The sequence below is a fragment of the Solanum tuberosum genome, unplaced genomic scaffold (genome assembly GCF_000226075.1).
Source record: "Solanum tuberosum cultivar DM 1-3 516 R44 unplaced genomic scaffold, SolTub_3.0 scf00026, whole genome shotgun sequence".
NCBI lineage: Eukaryota > Viridiplantae > Streptophyta > Magnoliopsida > Solanales > Solanaceae > Solanum > Solanum tuberosum.
Genome location: NW_006238952.1, coordinates 1,399,322 through 1,424,116, shown reverse-complemented (window position 1 = coordinate 1,424,116; position 24,795 = coordinate 1,399,322). Strand labels below are relative to the sequence as shown.

The 24,795-nt window shown below is 34.0% G+C and overlaps 2 protein-coding genes across 4 annotated transcripts in view; one reads left to right on the top strand and one right to left on the bottom strand.

Moving 5' to 3' along the window:
- On the bottom strand, positions 1–3,066 carry PPS3 (protein TIFY 6B-like; the record flags this gene model as incomplete). The annotated part of the gene is given in 7 exon segments (NM_001288317.1): positions 1–282; positions 370–427; positions 537–864; positions 956–1,046; positions 1,136–1,434; positions 1,542–1,738; positions 2,940–3,066. Coding segments are annotated over 7 exon segments (1,173 nt in total). The 5' UTR covers positions 3,004–3,066.
- An 8,301-nt stretch (positions 3,067–11,367) lies between these two features.
- The window catches only part of LOC102589168 (probable serine/threonine protein kinase IREH1), a 19,177-nt gene continuing 5,749 nt past the window's right edge, over positions 11,368–24,795 (top strand). For all 3 annotated transcript variants that reach the window (XR_001472740.1, XR_366858.2, XM_006341442.2), the window contains exons 1-10: positions 11,368–12,277; positions 18,103–18,173; positions 18,269–18,451; positions 18,543–19,928; positions 20,633–20,805; positions 20,931–21,174; positions 22,282–22,374; positions 22,448–22,588; positions 22,667–22,759; positions 24,339–24,543. Coding sequence is in view for 1 of the 3 variants with exons in the window: in XM_006341442.2 (XP_006341504.1) it covers positions 11,593–12,277; positions 18,103–18,173; positions 18,269–18,451; positions 18,543–19,928; positions 20,633–20,805; positions 20,931–21,174; positions 22,282–22,374; positions 22,448–22,588; positions 22,667–22,759; positions 24,339–24,543 (3,274 nt within the window). In the remaining 2 variants the exon portion in view is untranslated. The remainder of the gene's footprint in view (positions 12,278–18,102; positions 18,174–18,268; positions 18,452–18,542; positions 19,929–20,632; positions 20,806–20,930; positions 21,175–22,281; positions 22,375–22,447; positions 22,589–22,666; positions 22,760–24,338; positions 24,544–24,795) is intronic.

Genomic DNA, 24,795 nt, shown 5'->3' with positions numbered 1-24,795 from the left:
AACAACCTAGAGTAATTGTATCTAAGAAAAAACTTTTTAAAGTATTGAGGTCAAAACGAACGCGATTTAATAGTTCAAAATAATACTTCTAGTACACTCTTTCATTTTGTGTCTACATTATTTTGCCGCCTTTGGCAGTGCATCGTCTACTTGACCAAATTGATTATGTGGGGAGGACAAGAGCCTGAAGAATTCATAGAGAGGCTTCTACTTCCAAGTTCAGGAGTGCTACATTCTGGGGATTGCTTGCTGTTGGGAGGATAAGGTGATGCACTTATTACCCTGGATTTTCGAGAACACGATAAGCTTTGATGGGAAACCAGAAAAGCAATCAACTACTTGAATAAATGAAAACAAGCACCAAATTACCTCTCCTTGCGCTTCTCCAAGAATCGAGCCAATGATGCCTTGCGTGCCTGAGGCACAGCTGCAAATGAGAAATGTCGAAATTATTATACTGACATAATGTAGGAGTGAAAAAGTTGGTCAATGATCTTTGTGATTAGCAATTCAGTTAGGAAAGCACGAGAATATACCTGATGGAACGAGGGAGGCAGGAAAAGATCCTATGGAACTGGCAACTTTGGAAGGCTCTGCTTTAAGAGAAGGAGATGGAAGAACTCCTATTGATTTGATAATAGTTACTCCATTTGTATTTCTAGACACTCTGGCAGATTGCGTGCCACCATGGGATGTTATAGAAATGGGGCTGGCAAGTGTAGGTGTTGTATTACGGCACTGATTTACAACAAAAGGGTCAATGGCCAAGGACTTAGGTATAGGCGCCTGAACTGGAGAAAGAGTAGATGTTGCATTTGGTGCAACAGGTGGTGCATTTCCAGCAAGTAACATAATAGCTTGAGCCTAATCCAAAAGCAGAGAATTAATTGCTAAGATATTCGACATAAGATAGATTGATGAGACCAACGAGAACCTAAAGTTCTAGAGCATTTACCTTCTCTGGTGAAACATTGTCATAAACACAGACAGAACCACCATAAAAGATGGTCAACTGGGCAGGACCTGGGGGAGTCTTGGGAGCACCCCTGCCAATAACGATCCACAACAAACTCAGTGTCTCCCTTCAGTACAAGTTTTCTCAATAGACATTTTATATCAATGTTAGCTAACATACCTTAAATCAGTGGTGCCCACAACAGTGCTGCTAGAGGGAATAGCTGAAATGGGGCTAGCAACCAGAGCTCCCGCACCAGGGAGTTGATTTACAGTAGTTATCAGATTCTGTCCAACAGGTGAAATAAAAGACTTATGACCAGGCATAGTCATAGATACAGAAATCTGATTAGTTGGGCTCGCAAGTGGGAGCACTCTGACTCCGTGAGATCGATGCACAGAGTGTGCATCATAGTGATGAGGAGAGAAAGTTGTCGTTGTGTAGTGTGTTCCACCTTGTCTTTCAAGCATCATATTTTTCTGACATTTAGATGAACAACTAATGAAAAGCAAGTAAATTGGGAAGGTACTCATACAAGATCTCTGGTATGATAAAAGTAAAAAGGTCACGAAGATCCATAACAAACCTGTGTGACATCAGAGTATGTCCGATGGCTTGAATCGACAGCTTCAGTTGTGGTTATAGTCACCAATCCAGTTGATGCAAGAGAATCAAAACCAATTTTCGGTTTATCCTCTGGAGCACTCTTGAAAGAGAGGTATTGAGGATGAGCAGTGACGTTGTTCGAAAATGACCACTGCATCGCTGAACTTCTTAAAGGTGCTGCAAAATCACAAGACAAGAGAAGAAGAAGATACCATCTCAGTTGCATGCAACATTATATTTACTTACAAGCTTCTGATGTATAAGAAATACCTAATTCAACTTTTCAACTCGACGAATACACGAATGCAATTAACTACTTACCTAATTAATAAACAACTCTTCGGTAAAAATATTGCTGAAGTATAAATTCAGAAAAGAAAGACAAAACGCCGACCCACGAATCTATATATTGTCATAACACTCTATGCTTTTACCAAGACCTTCTTTTTCCCTTAAAATAAGACAATATGATCAAATAAATAATTCAAAAGTGCTTCACCAGTGCAGCTGAAAAAGGGGGGTGAACATGTTCTTGCCTTCAAGGTATTTAAATACAGGCTGCTAAGCTTCTCATGTGCTATATAATAGTATACAATATTGTATTTACCAATGCAAGTAGAAGTAAAGAACATGGAAAACCATACCAGTTGGGATTTCTTTAATAATACTACCTTATTCTAATGGGAGAGGAAAAGTAATTTATTCATGTTTTTGGTACTATCCCACCATAATTTAATCATGAAAGAAGATGACTTGTGGGGTTTCACAACTCATCTAAATTAAAAAAATTATTCTTCATAAAATAAACTAATCCAGCTCACACAATGCATTCAAAAAGGTGCATGGACTACGCTAAACAAATCACAGCCTACCACAAATGTTCCATCTTATTAAAAAAAATTCAAACCTTACATAAATTGTTCCCTTTTTTTTTTTTTAATTTCCCCATTTGAAGTATTCCCACTAAACGTGGACCACACTACCTTTGCTCTCTGCACTAAAACACACCCTACCTATCAGTTCTTTTTTTTTTTTACATGAATTATTACCATCTACGAATTAAAAATGTTGATAGTTAAGATATGAAACCCGCGAAAAAAATGATAGTTCAGGTGTAAACCTACAATAAAGCGATATAAAAAAGTCTACTTTGATGGGGAAAAAAAATACCCTTTCTCTGTTTGGGGTTTCAGAAAACAGGTTAAATTTCAAGAACCGAAACTAAAATCTCGAATTTTCTCAGTTAGATTGAGACCCAATTCGATTCTTGAACACCTATATGAGTTTCAATACTATTTAGCTGATTTACAGAAGAAATATTCTATAGAAACACGTACAAACTGGAAAAACATGAAGTTATAAAAAACAATATGGTTACCTGGATCTATAGGTTCTTCAAGAACTTCTTGCTTCACAGTCAACCCCATGAAATCTCTCTCCATTTTTCTTCAGTTTGAACTTGAGGAATTTGAGAAGATTGTTAATAGCTCTGTTTTTGCTTTTCCTCTCTCTCTCTGCTTCAAAAACTTGTTGTTTGTTTATTGTGAAAGGAGAAATGTGAGGGAAATAGAATAAGAAGGTTTTAAATGAAGTCACACCTTTTGTTTTTTTATTTATCAGATAACATCACTGCCGTTGATTCCTTCGAGATTACCCTCACTTTATTTTCCCCTAACTTTTAACCGCTAATCTTCCCGTGCTAAATGTTGATTACTCCAAAAAAGTTAAATTCAAATATTCACTTAAGATTAGGACGAAAGGTTAGTAGATACTATTAGATAATATCGACGTCTTATCTTATTATTTGTTTATAGTAATAATTGTAGTATTATTTTTATGATTTTAAATCTTTGATTTCTATTATTATGTGTTTATGCCTTGTAGTTCGACTACTGTTATAGTTATTACTATCTTTATTCCATACTGATTGATATTTTTTATTTTACATGATGTTTAAAAGATTATAAATAAAATAATCAATTTTATTAGCATCAAGACAATTCGTGAAAAGTAGGTTTAATAGCATATGATAAAATAATTAATGATTTCTTTTTTTAAAAAATTGGAACTTTTAAATTTGTTTAAACTTCCAACGAGAATTAATTATAGAGGTAAAATAAGAATAATTTAATTATTTTTATCTTAATTTAGCAATCATTTGGTAGAGTGTATTAGCAAAAATAATGTTTACATTAGTTATACACTCTATTGTGTATAGAGGAGTGTATTATTAATATCATGTATTTATAGGTTAGTGATGCAAGAGATTTAATACATGCATTATCATGATTAAGGACCCAATTACCCTCAAAAGCACTTTTATATCTTTTCCACCATAATTGTGAAATATACTTTTATAAATAAATATTTTTATACAATGCATATTATTTTTTATTCACCAAACCAAACAATGCATAAGAAATATTCTATGCATAATTAATGTAAGTATATAACTAAAATACAAGTATTACTAATACACTCTATTGAGCATTATTTTTAGATACTTTACCAAACGACGTTAAGTGGACAAATAATTTAGGACATCTATTTTTAATAAAATGATTAACTAATATAAGACACGGAAAATATCTACTCATTGTTTTTGTTCCTATTATTCTATTAGTTTTTGTAGTTCTATTATTTTATAGGGATAAGGGTCTGAAAAATACCTCAATTTTGGTCGGATTTGTTGTTGCGATACTAAACTTTCATGAGGACCTATTACCTCCCTAGACTATTTAATACCGTATTTTTACCCCCTAAACTATTTAACAGTGTATTTTAAAGGTATATATGTGCTCACGTGGACACATTACTATTTATAATTTTGTATTATTTTTTATGTCCACGTGGGCAAATATATATGTTAAAATTCTGTATTAAATAGTCTAGGAAGATAATAGGTTCTCATAAAAGTTTAGTATCGCAACAGTAAATTCGACCAAAATTATGATATTTTTCATATCCTTATCCCTATTTTATATTCTGAATTACTTTTGTCTATTTTTTTCTTAAAATAATGGTCTAATGAAAACAGATTTCTGCTTCTGAAACAAAAATAAGATGTCCTATTTTATTACTATTTCTTTTGTATCAATTTATGTGACACATTTCATTTTTCAACAGTCAAGTAGTTTAAATTTGATCAAGAATTTATGCATAAATTTTTTAATTTCTTAAATAAAATTTATATATTTATAAATTACGCAAAAAGTACTATATATAAACCACAATAATTAATAATATAAAATATTTTAAAAATATATGAAAAATTGATATTCAAATATAAATTTATTTGAATCTTAAAATTTTAAATGTGTCACATTAATTGAAACGAAAGAAATAATATTTACTTTGAGAAGTAACCTTAACCCCTCTGTCATTAAAATCACGTTGTCCAATGGCAGCACGAGAGAGAGTCCTACAACGACACGTATCAAAACACGTGAAGTATTCATGTAACGTACCATTTATAATAATTAATAATTAATTAATGTTTACATCTTTGAGCAGCGTGGATCGTACAGTTTCTCGGTAACAGCTGTCTCTCGCTACAAAACACCAACGCACCACGTGGCACCATCCTATACGGCCTTCTTCTTAAAATTATTATTATAATTTATTTTTTCAACCAAAAAAAAGAAAGAAGGGTTTCCTTGAATGATCGCATTTTATTTATTTTTGGTTGTTGAATATTTCAATCCATTAAAAAAAAAAAAAGGCAATGTCATTGAATACTATCATCAATAAGTTTATTTAATTATAATATTATTAAAAGGGAAAAAGAAAGGAAGTAAGGAATCTTGAAAATTTTGAATTCAAACGAGATCCATGAATTTTGAATTCATCGAAGCACATGAAAAAGGACAATATTTTTATTTAATATAATATAATAAAAGTATTAAAATAATAAGATAATACAAAAGGAGAAATCATCATATATTTTAAGAATAAACTCACATGACAACGTGACCACTAACTAACAGAAAAATATTTTAGATATCATACACGCCACCCATGACTTAATTTTGCTTTAAACTCATTCATGCTAAGAAGATATTAGAAGATTCGATTTTTATAACAATTTAGAAATACATATTATATTAGTAAATAATATAAATAAAAGAAATGATAAGTCATTATATTAAATTAAAATAAAAAAGATAAGTCTAACCCCATATAATATTAACGAATAATTTAAGAATATGACTTACCGGATGTGCTGAATCTGTTCTAAAATAGAAAGAGTTTTATATAAATCGGAAATTATTATTTTGAGTTTTTGACAAATCACGGTTGCACTTATTATTGCGTATTGTATTGTATCGTATCGTATTATTTATTATTATTATACGATGATAAAATTTAATTTTATATAGTGAATAATTTGATATGATTATATCACTATCTTTACTTATTAATTAATAAGTTTATTTCATTATTTATTTACCTTTTTATAATTTTTGCAGTAAGCACATTAAAAAAATTAATGATGTTATTATAGGGCAAGTGATTATTCATAAATCTAGACTAGAGGTAGCATCTATTAAGTCGATATTGATTTCCAGTGATTCAATTTATTAAAATTATAAACATTCATGTAAGAGTTTAATAATTTTCATTAGACTTTATGACTATAAAAACTATATGAAATGTCTTCAATTTTTTTTAATGCAACTAATGGAATTTCCTATCTATCTATTCTCAATAATGGGACATATTTTAATAATAAATTGATTCTCATAGCAATATTAGCTTCTTATTCTTTTTATTTTAATGAAAAAAATCATGGCAATATTAGTTAAGATGCTTTAGGTGGCGACACAATTATCTGAGGATTGAAACTTTTTAACTTTGGGAAGCAACAATCAATTATGTCTTTTCTATTGTTAATTTTTTTAAAGTTTTTTTTTTTTTTTGTATAAAATAAAAATCTCTTTTAAAAAAAACTACAATACTAAAAAGGAAAAATTGTATATAATAACAAACTATTAATTTAAATTAAATGCTATAACTATAGTTTACTTTATTTCCAATTCGCAACTACTGTTTCATAAAATTTGCTATAGCAATTTCTCCGAGCGATATTTTCTACTCAATCGAATGCATAGTAAAACTGGCAGGATTCATAGAGTATACAAGAAAATGGCGGTCTGCTCCAGGCATATAGTTGTATATAAAAAATAAAATTTAATTTTTTTCATGAATTTTCATATGCATATATAGATTCAACTAATATAAATTTTTATTTAAATACATATTACACATATATACATATACAACTGAAAAGCACAACAAAAAGAACATATACTAATACAAATTACAGCGAGAGAGAAAAAAAATTGATATACAAATATTTTATTTCGATTCAATTATATGCAAATTCAAATTTATGCAGATATACAAACACATAAAATTGAATTGAGAAGCTGCCAACGATTTATACAAATGAGAGACTGCCAACGATTTTATACAAATCTGATGCCACCAACGATTTATACAATCTGATGTTCCATAACAAATATAAAGTTTGCTATAGAGCGCAATTATGCAAAGTATAGCTATAGCGTACAAATATGATTTTTATGTTTGATAAATGTGAAATAAGACTTTATAGCTATAGTTTTGATAATTACTCTTTATTGGGATAGTTACGTTTGCTATGGAGATTGCAGTTTGTATATTTCACTTGCAAATATACAAACAAGGTAAGTACATGCAAGTTGTGTATAAACATTTAGAAATTTTAATCTACGTCTTCATCGTAATACCTCATATATTTCTTCCGTTAATTTATTTGTCCTACTTTATTTTTTAGTCTGCCAGAAAAAAATGATTGCTTTTTTTGGTTAATTTTTTATTTTAACTTTTCATATAAATATTTAAGTCCATAAAATTAGAGAATATTATAGTATATATGATATATTTTCTTATTTAAAATCACAAAATTTAAAAGACTTTACTTTTTATGTTCTATGTCAAGCTAAAACAAGACAAACAAATCGCCATCATAATTTTTTATTGCAAACTATATTGCATTGAAGGCATGTGAAAGGTAGTTTAATACTTTTTTTAATTAATATATATATAAATACGATGCTACTGTGTGATGGGCCCGCACTCACAGATCCCACCATTCGTGGGCCTAAATTTGAGCCCATACGTCATTTCCTGCGTAGTTGATAGCAAGTGTTTACTGTTTAGGCCCCTAATTATCCTAATTTTTTAATTATTCCGTACTTTTAAATTTAATAACTACTCAATTTATTAAAAAAATTATATGAAGAGTTCCACTTTTCAACGCCGCACATGGAAGTGTAATTTATTTTTTTATGTCGAAATTAATTTTATAAATTAGTATTGATATATCTACATTGTTGATGTTTTTTTTTGTTGAAATATAGCATGTCCTTAAAGTTGTACAAAAAACTATGAATTAAATAATATGTGTATTTGAATAATAAGGAAATCAAAATTTTAGTTACATGAAATAGGAAACTGAAGAGAAACAAATATAATTTTGTTATGAAATAAGAATACAAAGACAACAAAAGATGTTGTTAAGAAGTTAGGAATAGAGATTTCATTTCTCTGAATTAATTCAGCCTTTTAATTTACAAAAGAAAACAAGTTACTACATGATGTTTGTTTGAGTTTCTTGTAAGTTGTAAGTGATCAGTTTAATTGTAAATTCGAGAAAGTTATTGCAAGAATTTCAAAAACTGCTTGTAAGTTGTCTGCTTGAGTTACTTGCGTCTTATTGATGATTAGACGTATAAAATGCTTTTATGAAAATTGTCTACTCGACTACTTATCGTTTGCAATGATAAAAATATTTAAATAAGCATTCATGATACAATACGTATTTATAATAAATTTTGATTTTAATCATAATATTCATAAGTGATAACCTTTTCTCCTCGAAACACACGCCCTTTTAACAATTTGTATTCATTTGCTTTTCCAGAAACAAAAAGTGTACAAAATAATTAAAAAATGTCTTACCAACGTGGTCCAAAACTCTGAAGGGCACCCAAAACTATGGGCTTTTGTTACAGTATGAATTAATAAATTAATTGTTGAAAAATATGAATGAATTAATTAATTAATTGTATAACACCTACCCAAAACAACTCCACTTCCTCTATATTTTATCAACTCAATACACGTAGTAACTAGTAATCAATAGGTGAAATATTAATAAAGAAATTAGTTAATGCTTCCTCCCACTCTTCTTTTTATAATTATTAGTTCCTTATTGATTTGGCACTTTGAATATTTATTTAGAAAATTTATTTTACTAAAATACTTTAAATCCAAGCTTGACTAGTATAGTACAGTACAGTGTTTTATATAATTATTTATGATAAAATATTAAAAATAATAAATATCTTTTAATTTATTATAATGGACAAATAAAAGAAAAGGATTTGCTATAGGATAGAGACGAGTACAAAGGAATTGGGCATTTTATCTTGTATTCAAAGGTGGTTTGGTTGATGGTTAGAGTTATAATGGTATATTTTAATAATATAATATATAGATTAATTATTCAAATATTAATTATGTAGGGCTTAATACAAAATTTAGTCAATCATAGTTTAGTTATTATATATTTATCCGACATAAAATAATCTATAAATTTTCTCATAACTCATACATGTATGCTAAGTTGTAAATTGATAACGAAATAAGTATATAACTAAAATATCTCAAAACATGGTACTATATGTTGGTCTTTTCTACACAAATAATTCACTCCTGATTATTAATCAAATACCCCTAATCGAGTAAATTTTTCTTAAGAATTAACAAGTGCTCGATTACTATAAATATTTGGTTAAAGTAAACGCCTTTGGTATTTTTTACTAATCAAACAGTGAAATATTTAGTAACTACATGAATTGTTGTTTGGAGAATACATATATATACATATACATTACTAGTATAATTTTATCATACTAGTTATCTTTTACTTAATAAACCAGACAAATCATAAATTTTTATCTTACATCTTTAACAGTCTTTGTAGAAGTTGAAAAGAGAAACAAATTTTGTACAAGGCATTTCTATGTATACCTTTCTTAGTTGCTATTGAATTGGGCCTTTTTAGTACATGGAGCCCGTAATTGTATTGATCAGTAAAATGGCCCATATCTTCTCCTATACTTAAAAGTTTGATGATATACATAATATATACTGACGTATAAGGGAATATATATATCACTCTTCACTTAAAGTAACAACACTTTTTCGGATTTCAATTTTTATATCTCAAAGCTTCAGCTCAACAATGGTGAATTTCAAGATATTCTTTTAATTTTAGTGATTCTAGTTGGCTTCCTATGATATTTCAGTGATGCTAGTGTTAATGGTGGTTGATGTGGCTATACTACTACATAATACTGGAGGAATAAATATGTCATTCTTTCTTTTTTTGAAACGTGACAAGAATGGATAATATATATATATATATCAAATATACATTGCAACAATTCATCTTTCTCGAAAGTTATCAAATGTGGCAACGGGTTAAACTCCTTCACTGAAAAAACTCATTAAACAATAAATCAGGCCGCCATAGACTCTTCAAACGATAAATTATTGACGAGGTTTCACATGAAAACTTGTCGTGAGAGAGGTAAACGTGTTTGAGATTAGACGAAAAAATAAAATTTGAAATCAAACTGAGAGAATTGTGGTGTAAACTTAGATGACGAATTCTTGTAAGATTAGGGATGACAATTGGGCGGTGCGGAGTGGGGGCGGTTTGGGTTTAGCTTAACCCGTAAATTTTTTAATCTGCCTCACCCCGCATAACAACTTTTTTTTTCATTTTCAACCCACCCACCCGCCCCGCATGAACACGCCCCCTATAATTTTCTTAATATTTTCTTTTTCTAGTTAAGTTTGATACTAAAAATAAAAATAATAAAAATAAATTTATTTTTTCATTAGATTTTATTAATTTAATAGAGAATGACTTAAAAAATTATTTTTTAGAAGTCAATTGGGAAACACGTAACAAATTGTATTAATTTTTATTGAATCATTTTCATTTACTATCTTGAATATTTTAATATCTTTAAACAAATTATCTTAATAAATAATGTTTTATCACTCTTATAACATGTACAAAGTTAAAATTAAGTTTGAACACATATAAAATCACATATACCCGCAACCTGCCCCACATTAGTTTTTTTAAAAACCACTTCAACCCGCCCCACATCCCTCTTGCCCCACATAATCTTAAACCCGTCCCGTCCCGCATAGTCTTAAATTCACCCTACCCCGCCCCATTGCCATTCCTATGTAAGATGAGTTAATGGATGAATCAATCCTGTGAAACTGAGGTGAATGAATACAATTTTTATGACTCTACAAGTAATTTAAAAGCTAAACGAATTGAAAAATCGTCAAAATGAGAAATGGAGAAGAAGCCGAAGCCGAAGATATAGAAAGAGAGGACATTAGTGAAAGAAAATGAATCGATGGCTAATTTTGATCCTAAATAATAATTAAACTATTTTGAGAAGATCAAAGAATTATACTTTTATTGCTAAATAAATATCATTTTCAACCAAAGTCCAAAACAATAAATATTAAAATTAAACAATAGTACAAAGTCATGATCATAATAAATAAACAATATTTCCTATTAACTAACCACTTGACTACTTTAGACCTTATCCACACATAATCACATTCATTTTTTTTTTTTTCTACTATGAATCTTTCTATTTTTAAGTGTAAGAAAATTCCAATTCAAAAAACTCAAAAAGTACAAAAATAGGAGTTTTCCCCACTTCTCAACAAAGGGTCTTTTCTTGTTTGCTTCACTTCAGCCCCACTTCTTTCTCCATCAAATAAACACCAAAAATTGTTCAGTCTCTTTCACTAAATTCCTTTTTTCTCCATTCATTCATGCTTTAGTGCAACACTTGCAGCTTCCGGCATGCATTTTTTGCTGCTGGGGCTGTGATTTCTACCTTCAACAACAAGAAAAAGCAGTGATTTAAACCCTAAAGATGGTGTTCAAAGGGCGTTTTTTTTCATCGAAGAAATCGGATACTTCTAGCCCTGATGGATCTTACAACAGTCCAAGATCCAGTGGTTCGAACTCCCCAATTCGATCTGAGAGTAAGAAGAAAGGTAAATCTACTTCGAAGGACAATTCACCAAGTACCCCCACTTCGTTGTCAAGTTTTGCTAGTTTTAGGGATAAGAAAAAGGATGCTAAAGGTAAAGAAAGTCAGAGTTCGACTCCGATTAAGAATTCAGGGAAACCCAGTACAGGGGAAGTTAAGGAAAAGAAAGGGGTGACGGAAACTAAGGAAGCTGGGGCTACTTCGTTTCCGTTGTCACCGATAATGGCGTCGTCGTTGGGATTGAATAAAATTAAGACTCGATCAGGGCCGTTACCGCAGGAGAGCTTTTTTGGGTATGGGAGTAGAGATAAAGGGAATGCTTTGGGTGCTAGCAATTTGTCCAAGACAGGTGGCGATGGGCAGTTGGGTTCTGGTTGGGGAAAGAAGAATTTAGGGAAGAAGGATGAGATGAAGTCAGTATTGGGGTCTGCTGAGAATGCTGGTCGGATAGATAATTCTAGCAATTCAGATGGTATGTCTGCTGAGAGTGCTGCATTGAAGGACCGAAGCAAGCATATACCTGGAACATCAACGCTGCAGAGCGGTGAATCATATTCTGGAGCAGGTTAGAGCAAAATCATGTACAATATTTGTTGTGTGTGTATAATATCGATGATGATACTGACATCTATCAGTTAAATTGTGTGGAGAACACTAAGAGAGACGCCCATTAGCTGAACTATGGATTCATTGACATGTTTAGGTTACTATAATGACTCACATTACAAAGCCGAGTCATGTGGGGAATCATTATGTTTATTGGCCAACCATGTTGCTAAAACTTAGAAGTATATATCATTGCAACTGAAGAGGTATAATGAGGCACTATGTAATCTTGCAAGGAACTAGATAGGAATAAGATTTGTACTTGTAGGGATTTTAGTTGTTTCCCATGATTAAATGTTCAATGCTAGTTATTAAAAGAAGGAAATGATACCTTTAAAATGATAAAATCTGTATTACCAAGTGATACAACAAGAATTTGGAAACTAAATTTAGAAATAATTGCGTTTTATTTTACCATTTAGTAGCAATTTTATCTTTTAAATATGGCTTAAATGTAGAATGTAGTTATGCTAATCTATTTTAGAAATTTGACAATTTCAAGATTTCAGTTGTAGTGATATATACTTCAATTGTAGTTATGAAATTAATTGAATAGAGAAATCCTAAGGTTGAGCTGGCGCTACTAAGACCCCAGTGAATGAAAGAAAAAACAGTTTCTTCATGACTCTCAGCAATACGTGGAAATGTGATTTGGATATGATTCCTAAGCTGATATGACTCACAATCTAACGTATAAAAATTGGGCACCATCTTCTTAAGCTTGGATAAACTCGAATGTCCATAAAGTCCGTGAGTTAAGTTTGGAGGATTCGTAATTGGAGGACTTCATAGAGTTAAGGTAGTAAAGACCTTGTCATTCACGCCCTACGCCAATAATCTTCCCCGTACCGTAGTACTGCATGACAAAAGAATCATATCATCAAGGAATATTATGACACAATTGAGGGCATGAGTCAAATGACTAAAGGGGTGTTTGGATTGACTTTTTTTTTAAAAGTGGCTTATAAGTTAGAATCTAAAATCCATAAGTTTGGAACATCCAACTTTTGGCTTTTGGCCTTTTTGGGTCCTTTTTCAGCCTAAACACTTTTTAAGTTACCCAAACCCTTCGGGGTGGCTCAGTGGTTTGGGCTTGGGACTTCTATGTTGGAGGTCTCAAGTTCGAAACCCCTTGCCAGCGAAAACAAGGGGTTTGCCTTTTGGGTCGGGCTTGTCGCACCGGGCTTGCCTAGTGCGGGTTACCTCTCCTATGTGGTTTGCAAGCTATTGCATAGGAGCGGGAGTTTTACCCTGTGCGCACCCAAAGGGTAGCGGCTGCGGGTTTCCCTTGTCATCAAAAAAAAAAAGTTACCCAAATGCTTCTAAAACTAAAAAAGAACTTAAGCCAAAATCCACTAAAAACAAGCCAATCCAAACTCCCACTAATAGATGCAAAACTAATAAAATGGCTAGAAACATAGTGAACATAGTTTAGGGTGATAGAGGATAGGGGATTAACTTGTCCAACTCTTTTTGCACATGTTTGGAATCTATGGGCTAAAGTGACGGTGAAAAGATTTCAGTGGTTGAGACATAGTAAAGGGATTTTTAAAGTACGTACAACATACAAAAAGCTGACCCATCAAACTCTGCAGTTACTCAAATGGCCCTGCAGACATCTATGGAAAGCCAAGATCCCCTACAAGGTGTCTTGCTTTGTGTGGTTATAGGCTAAAGAAGCAATATTGACCCAGGAGGATTTAATGAAGAGGGGAATTACACTTTGCTCTGGATGTTTTTTCTGTGGGAAAACAGTAGAAACAGTCAATCATTTGTTCATCCAATGCGAAGTCACTGGCCAGTTGCGGTATTTGTTCTTGAGACTTAAAAACATCTCTTGGTCCATGCCTGGGAGAATTTCAGAGGCTTCATATAGCTGGGAAGAAGTAGAGACACAAGTAGAAAACAGAAGTAACTGGAGAATTGTCCCTGGCACTATTTGATGGACAATATGGAAAGAGAGGAACCTTGGAGTTTTTGAGAATAGGTAGAGTAGTATGCAACAAGTCAAACTGAATTGCATTTTGACACTGTGTTTTTGGTGTAATCAGATTTACTCTAATGATACTGTCTCGATCATTGATGTCTTAGATATGTAATATTCTACATAAATAGAAACAACTACCATTTGCAAAAAAAAGTGACAATGAAAAGAGACTGAAATCTATTAGACAAATGTAATTTTTCACCAGAAATATGATCAGAAGTGCCTGAATCCATGACTTATGTTCCAAAAGTATTAGACCATGAAACACAAGCAACAAATGTACTAGTTTGACCAACAAAGACTACTTGTGGAGATACATGCTTATTGGCTTGATACCGAAGGAATTCATGTCAGTTTGGCTTTTGAGCAACATGAGCATTTTTAGGGGGTAGACCATGCAAAAGATAACATACTTCATGAGTGTGTCCAAGCTATACAACAACTACACTTGGGTCGAGATCTTACTAAACGACCCCTTCCTTGTTGATTCTTCGTAGTTTGAAATGCCCTAGTTTTTGATGGTTGATGATGAGATCACTGTGTGACTGGGTGATCTAGCAATGCGAAGCAGTGCAACAAATAGTTCATTAACTGAAGGAACATTAGTAATTAGCCAAATTCTGGTCATGCACCCAATCAAGATCATTAGGAAGTCCAACAGGTGTAGACAACTTCTGTCGTTCTCGTTGTTTTTCCTACACTTGACATCAACTTCTCAAATGTTTTCATGATTGCATGTCCCTGTTCTAAGTACACATCCAATCCTGGTTCTTTAAGTTTGTCATCCGAGATATTTAATTGTAAAAACGTGATATGTCATTACTCATTAGTGTATCAAGTGTGAGCCTTTTCCGAAATTGAAATACATGTCTTGAATGGACGAAACAAAGACAACATCAATTTGGAATCAATAGATCGCCACAGGAAACTACATGAGCATACCATTTTCACTGATGCTAAACATCCTCTTAATAACAATTACTCTGGAAAATGCCAATTCAAAGACAATTTAAAAATATCCTTCGAAAATATAAGAATCCAAATACTGCAACTACACAGATCAATCAATTCGTAGGAAAAGACAAAGCCGAAATCAATGAAACCAAAAAGAAAGAGAGAAAAATCAGAAACTAACATATCCTTTGGGGTGGCCCAGTGGTTTGGGATTGAGACTTCCATGTTGGAGGTCTCAAGTTCGAAACTCCTTGCCAGCGAAAGCAAGGGGTTTGCCTTCTGGGTCGAGCTTGTCGCACCAAGCTTGCTACGTGGGTTACCTCTCTTTGTGTGATTTGTCAGCTATTGCATAGGAACATGGGTTTTACCCTGTACGCACCCAAAGGGTAGCAACTGTGGTTTCCCTTGTAATAAAAAATAATAATCAAAAACTAACATGCTAAGTGGTAAGCATAATTGATATTTGAATTTCTTGTAAGCAAAGCAAAATAAAGGCTTCAAATTCAAAAGCACAATATTCCCAACTAAGATCAATGAAAATAGAAAAAGAAAATGAAGAAATGAATAATAAAAATTGCTATTAAAACTTCCCTCTTTTTCAACTAAAAAAAGTCTCAAGCACACATTAAAAACTCAAAATCCATTGACAATGAAGAAAATAGGAAAGGAGGAGGAAAAACATCTTAAGCACGTGAAAGGAGTGAGAAAAGCGCTCAAATATTAAGATGGATGAGATGAATTTTAGGAGAATAATTAATTTGCAATAACGAGAAAACAAATAGAGAGGAATTTTTAAAGAAAAATTAATTAGTAATAATGAGGGAATAAATAAATAAGGTAATTATGTAAAATTAATTTGATAAGATTGCGGGAAATGAGTGAGAAGAGGAAACAAAGGCGATTCTGAATTTTTTTAAGCACTGACTGAAATGGATTCTTAGAACGAAGAGAGAATTTTTTTATTGAACTTGGTAACTTTGTATTATATCACTGCGAAAGGAATTTATGAGAATAATTAATTAGTAATAATCTATGATGAAGGAAATAAATTTGGCGAATATGTAAAGAATAATTTCAGGAAAGGCGTGAGAAAAGAAGTGGACACAGAGCTGACTTTTGGACTTTAAACAAGTGTCATTGAAACTGTTCAGAGAAAAGATACCAGACATAATGATAGTTACATGCAGAAACAAAGGGAAAAAGGAAAAAATACGAGAAAATTAAAAAATAGAATTCTTGGTCTGTGAAGCCTGCCATGTCACCCGGTCTATGCCCCTGAATTATATACATACAAATTTGGGTCAGTCTGCTCTAGGGAGTAATAAATAGAAAAAATAAATTAAAACTCAATAATATTACCTCCATATGTCAGGGTACTATGCCTTGTTATTGGATCAGAAGTATTAATAGCCTGTTTAGCCAAGATTTTGGGAGGCTTAAGGTGCTTATTTTAAAAAAAAGGAGATGCCTGACCAAGTTCCTGGGTGATAATATGTGCTTCTATGGAGTAGCACGGAAAAAATACACTTAGGATTTTTAAAAAGCTTGGCAAACATTAATTGCTGCTCAAAAGTTAAAATTTATTGGCCAAACACGCTGGTTCTCACCAACAGTACTTTTTAAAATGACAGTTTGGAAAAAAACATTTTCTAAAATAAGCCGATTTCAGGTGGAATTTGTGGCTTAGGTCGTAGGTTCAAGCCCCACCCCATGCAAAGCGAAGCCCGGTATTTAAGTGGAGAAGGGTAGAGGGGCGGGCCCATTCTCCACCGAGTTTAGAATGTTGTGATTGGTCCAAAGGGCGGGTCACAGAGGTTATCAAATAAATAAGCCGATTTCAAAAGTTTGCCCAAATAGGCTACTCCTTCCGTCATCTTTACTTGTCCATGTTTGACTTGGCACACTCCTTAAGTAACAATAAATAAAAGAGTAATTTTACCATATTACCTCTGTTAATTTGAAGTCATTTAAATATAGGTAAATACAAAATGGAACATTCAAGGAGCTTTGTAAGAATCCGGAATTCTACATAGTATGTAATACACCTTTTCCAATGTGGTAGTTGGGATACTAAGTCTACTATGTGCATTAACTAGGTAAAGTGCTCTCTACCACAACTCCATTCCAGGGATCAAATTAAATGAAGGTTCATGAAATTGGCTGGCTTGCCAATCCTATACTATCAAGCTTCAACAATAAACTGTTCTAGTCATGTGGATTACTAAAAACATTATGTACTAGTGGAGATACACTTTGAGGAAAGAAATAAGCATTATTAATATGACGAAGGAAATGCAGTTGGTTCTCCCAAGTTTCTAAGTCCATTACATATTTTGCAACTACCTCTTTTTCACTACATGCAGTAATTAAACCTTATGTTACCCTGCTCCTTTTTTTTTGGGTGCATTAGTGTTGGTGTCCCTTTATCCTGTTACAAATTAACTCTGGAAAAAAGATGCAAATTGGCAGTAATGCATTTGGATGACAGTAATTGTTAGCATGTTCTTAGATTGCTCACAACCTTATATGTTAAATTCTAGTCAACATGTTCTTTTTCTTTCACTTCATTTTCTCCTACTTGGAAAGGCGTTTTTTTTTTGCTGAAAATTCCCTGGCATACTTAATTTGTTGTAAATCCACCTAATAAGCTTAAGAAAAGATTTGTAGCTAATTTGTTATTAGACCTCTGGATACTGGTGAACATCATCTAGAGTTAAGAAACTTTTACATGATCCAAAATATCATATACTTTATTCACATTGCAATACATGTATACCATTGGCTATAGAGTTTCCATGGTTCATGACTAGTATTTTATTTTGTCTATTGCATTTTTGTGATAGGGCAATTCAATCCATCTTGGAGCCATTCTGGAGGTCTCAGGGGCATGGATGTATATACTCCCGAATTGAAGGTAAGAAGGGTTCTCAGAGTACCAGTTGTATGTATTAGTTGATTCTTTTTCCTGCTGTAACGTTATCCTTAGTCTAACGAAGATGTGCTTTCTAGACATCTTATGAATGGGAAAACCCAAAGGAGTCCGAATCACCTCGCGTTCAAGCTATACTGCGGGTAACCAGTGCACCTAGGAAAAGGTTCCCGGCAGATATAAAAAGTTTTTCCCATGAACTTAATTCCAAAGGTGTACGGCCTTATCCATTCTGGAAGCCTCGAGGTTTAAATAATTTGGAGGTAATTTTATCTTTTTTGCTAGTTTCTTTAATTTAGTATATGATCAGCATATTGCTTTCAATTATAACCAGTTCTTTTGCAATTTTAACAGGAAGTCTTAATGATGATTAGAGCAAAGTTCGACAAAGCAAAGGAGGAAGTGGACTCTGATCTGCGCATTTTTGCTGCAGATCTGGTTGGAGTTCTTGAAAAAAATGCAGAAACTCATCCGGAATGGCAAGAAACTATTGAAGATTTGTTGGTTTTGGCTCGGAGATGTGCAATGACATCACCGGGGGAATTTTGGCTTCAGTGTGAGGGGATTGTTCAGGAGCTGGATGATAGACGCCAGGAACTTCCAATGGGTACGTTGAAGCAGCTGCATACTAGGATGCTTTTTATACTTACAAGGTGTACACGATTGCTTCAATTCCACAAGGAAAGTGCGTTCGCTGAGGATGAACCTGTATTTCAACTTCGTCAATCGTTGCAGCCTGTGGAAAAACACATTCCTCCAGGCATTAGAAGAAATGTTATGATGTCTGGTCCTATGCAATTCCCAAAGGTGCCAGCCCCCAGAAAATCTTATAGTCAGGAACAACATGGGTTAGAGTGGAAGAGAGATCAGGCTGTACATCAAGAGGACTCTCAGGTTGCGCAAGCTGAAAATCCAAAAAAATTGGAAACTCCTGGTGGAGGGGATCGGATGACATCATGGAAGAAATTTCCGACTCCAGCAGTAAAAAGTCCCAACGAAGCTTCTCCAATCAAGGAGCACACAATTGATGGCAATATTGAACCTTCAAAGCTATTAGTGGACAAAAGAGGAATTCCTGATGTAAATCTAGCTGCTGACAAGCATCCTGAGCTTCTTTCTGCTAAAGATTCTCATGCACATTCTTCAATTCCTTCCAAGCACCAACATAAAGTTTCCTGGGGATACTGGGGTGATCAACCAAGTGTTTCGGACGAAAATTCAATAATTTGCCGCATTTGTGAGGATGAGGTTCCCACTTTGCATGTAGAAGATCACTCCAGAATATGTGCTATTGCCGATCGTTGTGATCAAAAGGGTCTTAGTGTTAATGAGCGCTTGCTTAGAATTACAGATACTCTTGAGAAGCTCATGGAGTCATTCTCACAGAAAGACTTCCAGCCCATTGTTGGAAGCCCAGATGTCACAAAAGTATCAAACTCTAGTGTGACCGAGGAATCTGAACCCCTCTCTCCAAAACTTAGTGATTGGTCACGCCGAGGGTCAGAAGACATGCTGGATTGTTTTCCTGAAGCAGATAACTCTGTGTTCATGGATGAATTTAAAGGTTTACCTACTATGTCATGTAAAACCCGCTTTGGACCAAAGTCAGATCAAGGAATGACAACATCATCTGCAGGCAGCATGACTCCTAGGTCCCCCTTGCAGACACCACGGACTAGCCAGATAGACCTGCTATTGGCAGGTAAAGGTGGTTTCTCTGAGCATGATGATCTTCCTCAGGTAGTTGCCAGTACATATCTGCTGCCTACTTTTTTAATTACGTTGTTTTTGGTGATACTGGTATAAGGATTTGTTTTGTAGCCCGCAGGGGTTGCCTGTAATTATATGTATATGTATATGTGTGTGTATGTCTATTGATATATGTAATCGCTTAGCAAATGTTATTTGAGGTGACCCTTCGGGGTGGCCCAATGGTTTGGGCTTGGGACTTCCATGTTGGAGGTCTCAAGTTCGAAACCCCTTGCCAGCGAAAGCAAGGGGTTTGCCTTCTGGGTCGAGCTCGTCGCACCAGGCTTGCCTAGTGTGGGTTACCTCTCCTATGTGGTTTGCGAGCTATTGCATAGGAGCGGGGGTTTTACCCTGTGCGCACCCAAAGGGTAGGGGCTGTGGGTTTCCCTTGTCATCAAAAATAAATAAATGTTATTTGAGGTGGACATATGATATTCATTTTCAATTTGAGATGTATTTTCTGGCTTATTCCTGGGATTTGCTCCGTTTGAAGTTTGAGAAGCTTGTGTTTGTTGCAACATATTTCATTTGAATGGAAGTTTTAATGATATTCCCTATTTTTAGTGTAAAGATTCAGTATAGTAATATTTATGTTATGTCCTACAGTTGCTCGTGTTAGTGTAGTCTATTTGGTATTGACTTCTTTCAGGAGTTCTGAATTGAACATTTTGTTGTTCTACGTCTTGATGGTGCAGATGAATGAACTGGCAGATATTGCTCGATGTGTGGCTAACACACCTTTAAATGATGATCGGTCTACATCTTATTTGCTCTCTTGCCTTGAAGATCTGAAAGTTGTGACAGAACGCAGAAAGCGGGATGCACTTACGGTTGAAACATTTGCAACCCGCATAGAAAAGCTGATAAGGTAAGTTAGTTTCGTACTTGTGAGTTATTCCTTGCTGTGCTTTCAAGGAAAATAGAAGACGAAATTATAAGAATTGTGGAAGTATTTGCAACAGAAGGATTAATACCTTTTCTTTTGTCATCCAGGGAGAAGTATTTGCAACTGTGCGAACTAGTTGATGATGACAAGGTTGATATCAGTAGTTCTGTCATTGATGAAGATGCTCCGTTGGAAGATGATGTTGTACGTAGCTTGAGAACCAGCCCTATTCATTCGAAAGACCGTACCTCTATAGATGACTTTGAGATAATAAAGCCAATTAGTCGTGGGGCATTTGGCCGTGTTTTCTTGGCGAAAAAGAAAACCACCGGAGATTTCTTTGCAATTAAGGTACACAGACAGTTTGCTGTAGGAGTCCTTTTTTTTTCGTTTATCAACTCTCCTCCTGGTAAATGCTATAGGAGTTCTTCTTTTTAATTTTCTTTTTGTTGTTGATCAACTTAGGGACATTTTTTTCCCCTTGCTCTTGAGATTATTTTCATGTGGCATGTGAGCAAGCACCTGTAGAACTTTGTCTCCCTGAACCCCAGCCAAAAGAAAACTAGACAAGAACTCCATGTCATCACTTTATTTTGATATGTATTTGTTCATCTCTAGAAGAAGAATCTATGTTGAATTTGGGGATTTTTCTGGAAGGATTATGTTACACTGGCAAGATGTTCATCACTAGGGGAACATAATAACCTCAGGTAGATGAAAGAAAAGAGATTCACGACAGAACTTTTAGAATAAAATGAATACATATTTGAGTATATTAAGAAAATATTTAAAAACCTCCCTTTTCCTTTTTCATTTTGGCAATTCAAGGGGAGTTGCTTAAGTCATTTATTTTTTATTTGAAAAGATGAAAAGTAAGCAGTTGCGCTGCGTGGCCCATGCAGGTTTTGAACCTGCAACCTTTGCAAGGAGAGTTGCTTAATTAACTTTATGATGTATACATGTGCTTCTTTACTTATCAAAAAATTGTCTGCACATGTATATCTTTTCAAGGTTGAGAGCAGGGAGGTGTGATTTCTTCATTTTTTTAACTGGGATCTCCCATTTGTAGTTTACTGGATATATGTTGTCTGCATGTCTGTTGTTTCTCTGATAATATGACTTCTACTTCTCAGAAGCTTCTGGTCTGTGGAACCTAGATTTAGGATAAGAACCATTCTGCTATCTTGCATCAGTTACTGTCTCATTCAGTGGAATTTGGTTTTCTGATTAATGACATTCTTGTGCTTTATACTTATTTTAGTAAGACATGAAATTTTTGTTCGACTCAAAGTGAGGAAGATCTTATCCTTCCATCGGTTCTGGTGTATAGAGTATGCTGCTTTTGTGATCCCACTTCTTCTTTGCCTAACAGTCAATATCTCAATTGTACAGGTGTTAATTGTGTGTATATTAAACGATGATTTTTGTGGCATTCCAACTTACTTGTTTAGTCTACAGGTTTTGAAGAAGGCAGATATGATACGCAAAAATGCCGTTGAGAGTATATTGGCGGAACGTGATATTTTAATATCAGTTCGCAATCCCTTTGTGGTGAGCATGTGAACCGAGAAAAGTTTTATTTCTAGATATGATAAACTGTTTTACTAATTTTATTATGTATTAGGTTCGCTTCTTCTACTCATTTACTTGCCGCGAGAACTTGTACCTTGTGATGGAATACTTGAATGGTGGGGACCTGTATTCATTGTTGAGAAATCTTGGCTGCTTGGATGAAGATGTTGCTCGTGTTTATATTGCTGAAGTAGTGAGTATTTATATCTCCTTTACAAAAACATTGTGTACAACATGGTGAAACATAAATCTGAGATTCTGAGCTGTTCAGGTGCTTGCTCTGGAATATCTGCACTCTTTGCGAGTGGTTCATCGTGATTTAAAGCCAGACAATTTGTTGATTGCTCATGATGGTCACATCAAGGTAATAGTCTCTTATTTTTTACTTCATTAAGTGCTATCAATGCGGACTTAGCTAAGACCAGAGCACGTGGAAACAGAATCTGTATAGGCAAATCAGTTTTGCGTGTTTCCTAGTCTGGTTGGAGACTTGTATGTTGGTGTAGGTATAAATGTGAGAGTTTAAAGAATTTTTACTTGTTGAGAACCCCCTAAATTACCCTAAAAGACTACTTATATAGTATTTTAATGAAATGGGCTATGATGAAGCAGAATAGTCATAGAAGTCCCATATAATGGACACAACTAATTTGGGATTGAGGTGTAATTGATTGATTGAGTCAAGTGTCGTTATATGACTGTTTTGCTGGACTTATATTCCAGATATGTTAGTTCCAGATTTCAACTTTTTGGGAATGGGGTGGCATAATGCTTGTGCTTTTGTGGTTCTCTGCCCACTTTATTGGTATGAAGAAATTTCTATTATATCCTCCAGCTTGCTTTTACTTTTAGCAATTGCATGTTTGGTATCCATGTTGCTCTCAAGGGCTTTGGTTCAGTGGTAAGGGTACAACACAGAATGTCTGGGTTAGGCGTATGTCACGAGTTCGAACCTAAGTGTGGACAAAGCCTGGTATTATATGCAGAAGGATAAAGGTGCGGGACCATTATCTACCAAGTTCCAAACTGTGTGCCAACTTGCCTTTAAGGATTTCTCGGTCATAAGTCATAACTATGTAGCTTGCTAGCATGTTATGGATGTATGTGAATGTCGATCTGTAATTCATAGTCCTACCATTGAATTGGGAATCTCATGAGCGAACTTGGGCCTGGCTTGTCATCAATTTGGTATTTTGCATTTCAATCTTGACCAAATAGATGCCCAGATTTGGAATATTAAAAAAATTAAGGCAACTCTCAATATAAAATTGGGGAACATGTAATTCAATAAAAAAACATGATAAGCATATATAGGTTGTCAATAGTTGGTCACCATGAACATAACTATTTGCAAAGTGAGTGTAACAGCTTACCCTGGAGTGCTACGTAACGACAGATCTTTTAGCTTAGCCAAACACCCTTAGGTTCTTTAGTGGATTATAATATGATAATTACTCTTAACAAATACAAGTGGTTGAGGGTCTTAATGAATCAATATACCCTTTAGTTCATTAGTGTTACATCAAGTATTTCCGTACTCGTATTATCCTACATCATTTGTTTCCTTTTTGAGCTTGGGGCTTGGGGTGAGTATGCTTATGTTAACATATCCCATCTCAAGCGCAAATCACTGAAGTGTAATTTCATAGTTTTTGCTGATGTAAGCAGGTATTGTCAATTGATATCCAGATGTTTGCCATTTTCGAAAAGCAGTTCACCTTTTGATAAAATTGCTTGAACTGCATGAAGTTCTTTTTCTTAGTGAGGTTGAAGTTCAATTATTCTGTTCTTTTGCATGTATGTCTTGATAATAGGCAAGCTCAAATGCAAAGCTTGTTGATAGAACTGTTTCTTTTGTGTTTCCTGGTTTGAAGTTTATTATGTTCAAGTATGTGGTTTTTTTTGTGCTGATGAGTCAGCTTTAATGGTGGTATTGTCTACAGTTGACGGACTTTGGGCTTTCTAAAGTCGGTCTTATCAATAGTACAGATGACTTGTCTGGTCCGGCAGTCAGTGGAACATCCATGATGGATGATGATGAATCTCAATTGCTGGCACCTGAACATCAGCAGGAGAGGCGCGAGAAACGCTCTGCTGTTGGCACACCAGACTATTTGGCACCCGAAATCCTACTAGGAACAGGACATGGTGTGTATATCTGTTATTTGTTGTTCTCTATGTTCAACGACAATGGATTGCTGATTTATCTTTCGAGAAGTGTCAGATGAAGCAATCAACCTGTTGCCAGTCTAAATTACCTTTCCACTTCTTACTTACCCTTATGGTGTAATTACATAGTCTCTTCTTAGTGGTTAAGGGGAATTACTTCTAATAAAAAATTTGATATGCATGTTCTGCCGGTTACCACACTCATGTAGAACCAAAAAAAGGGGGGGAGGG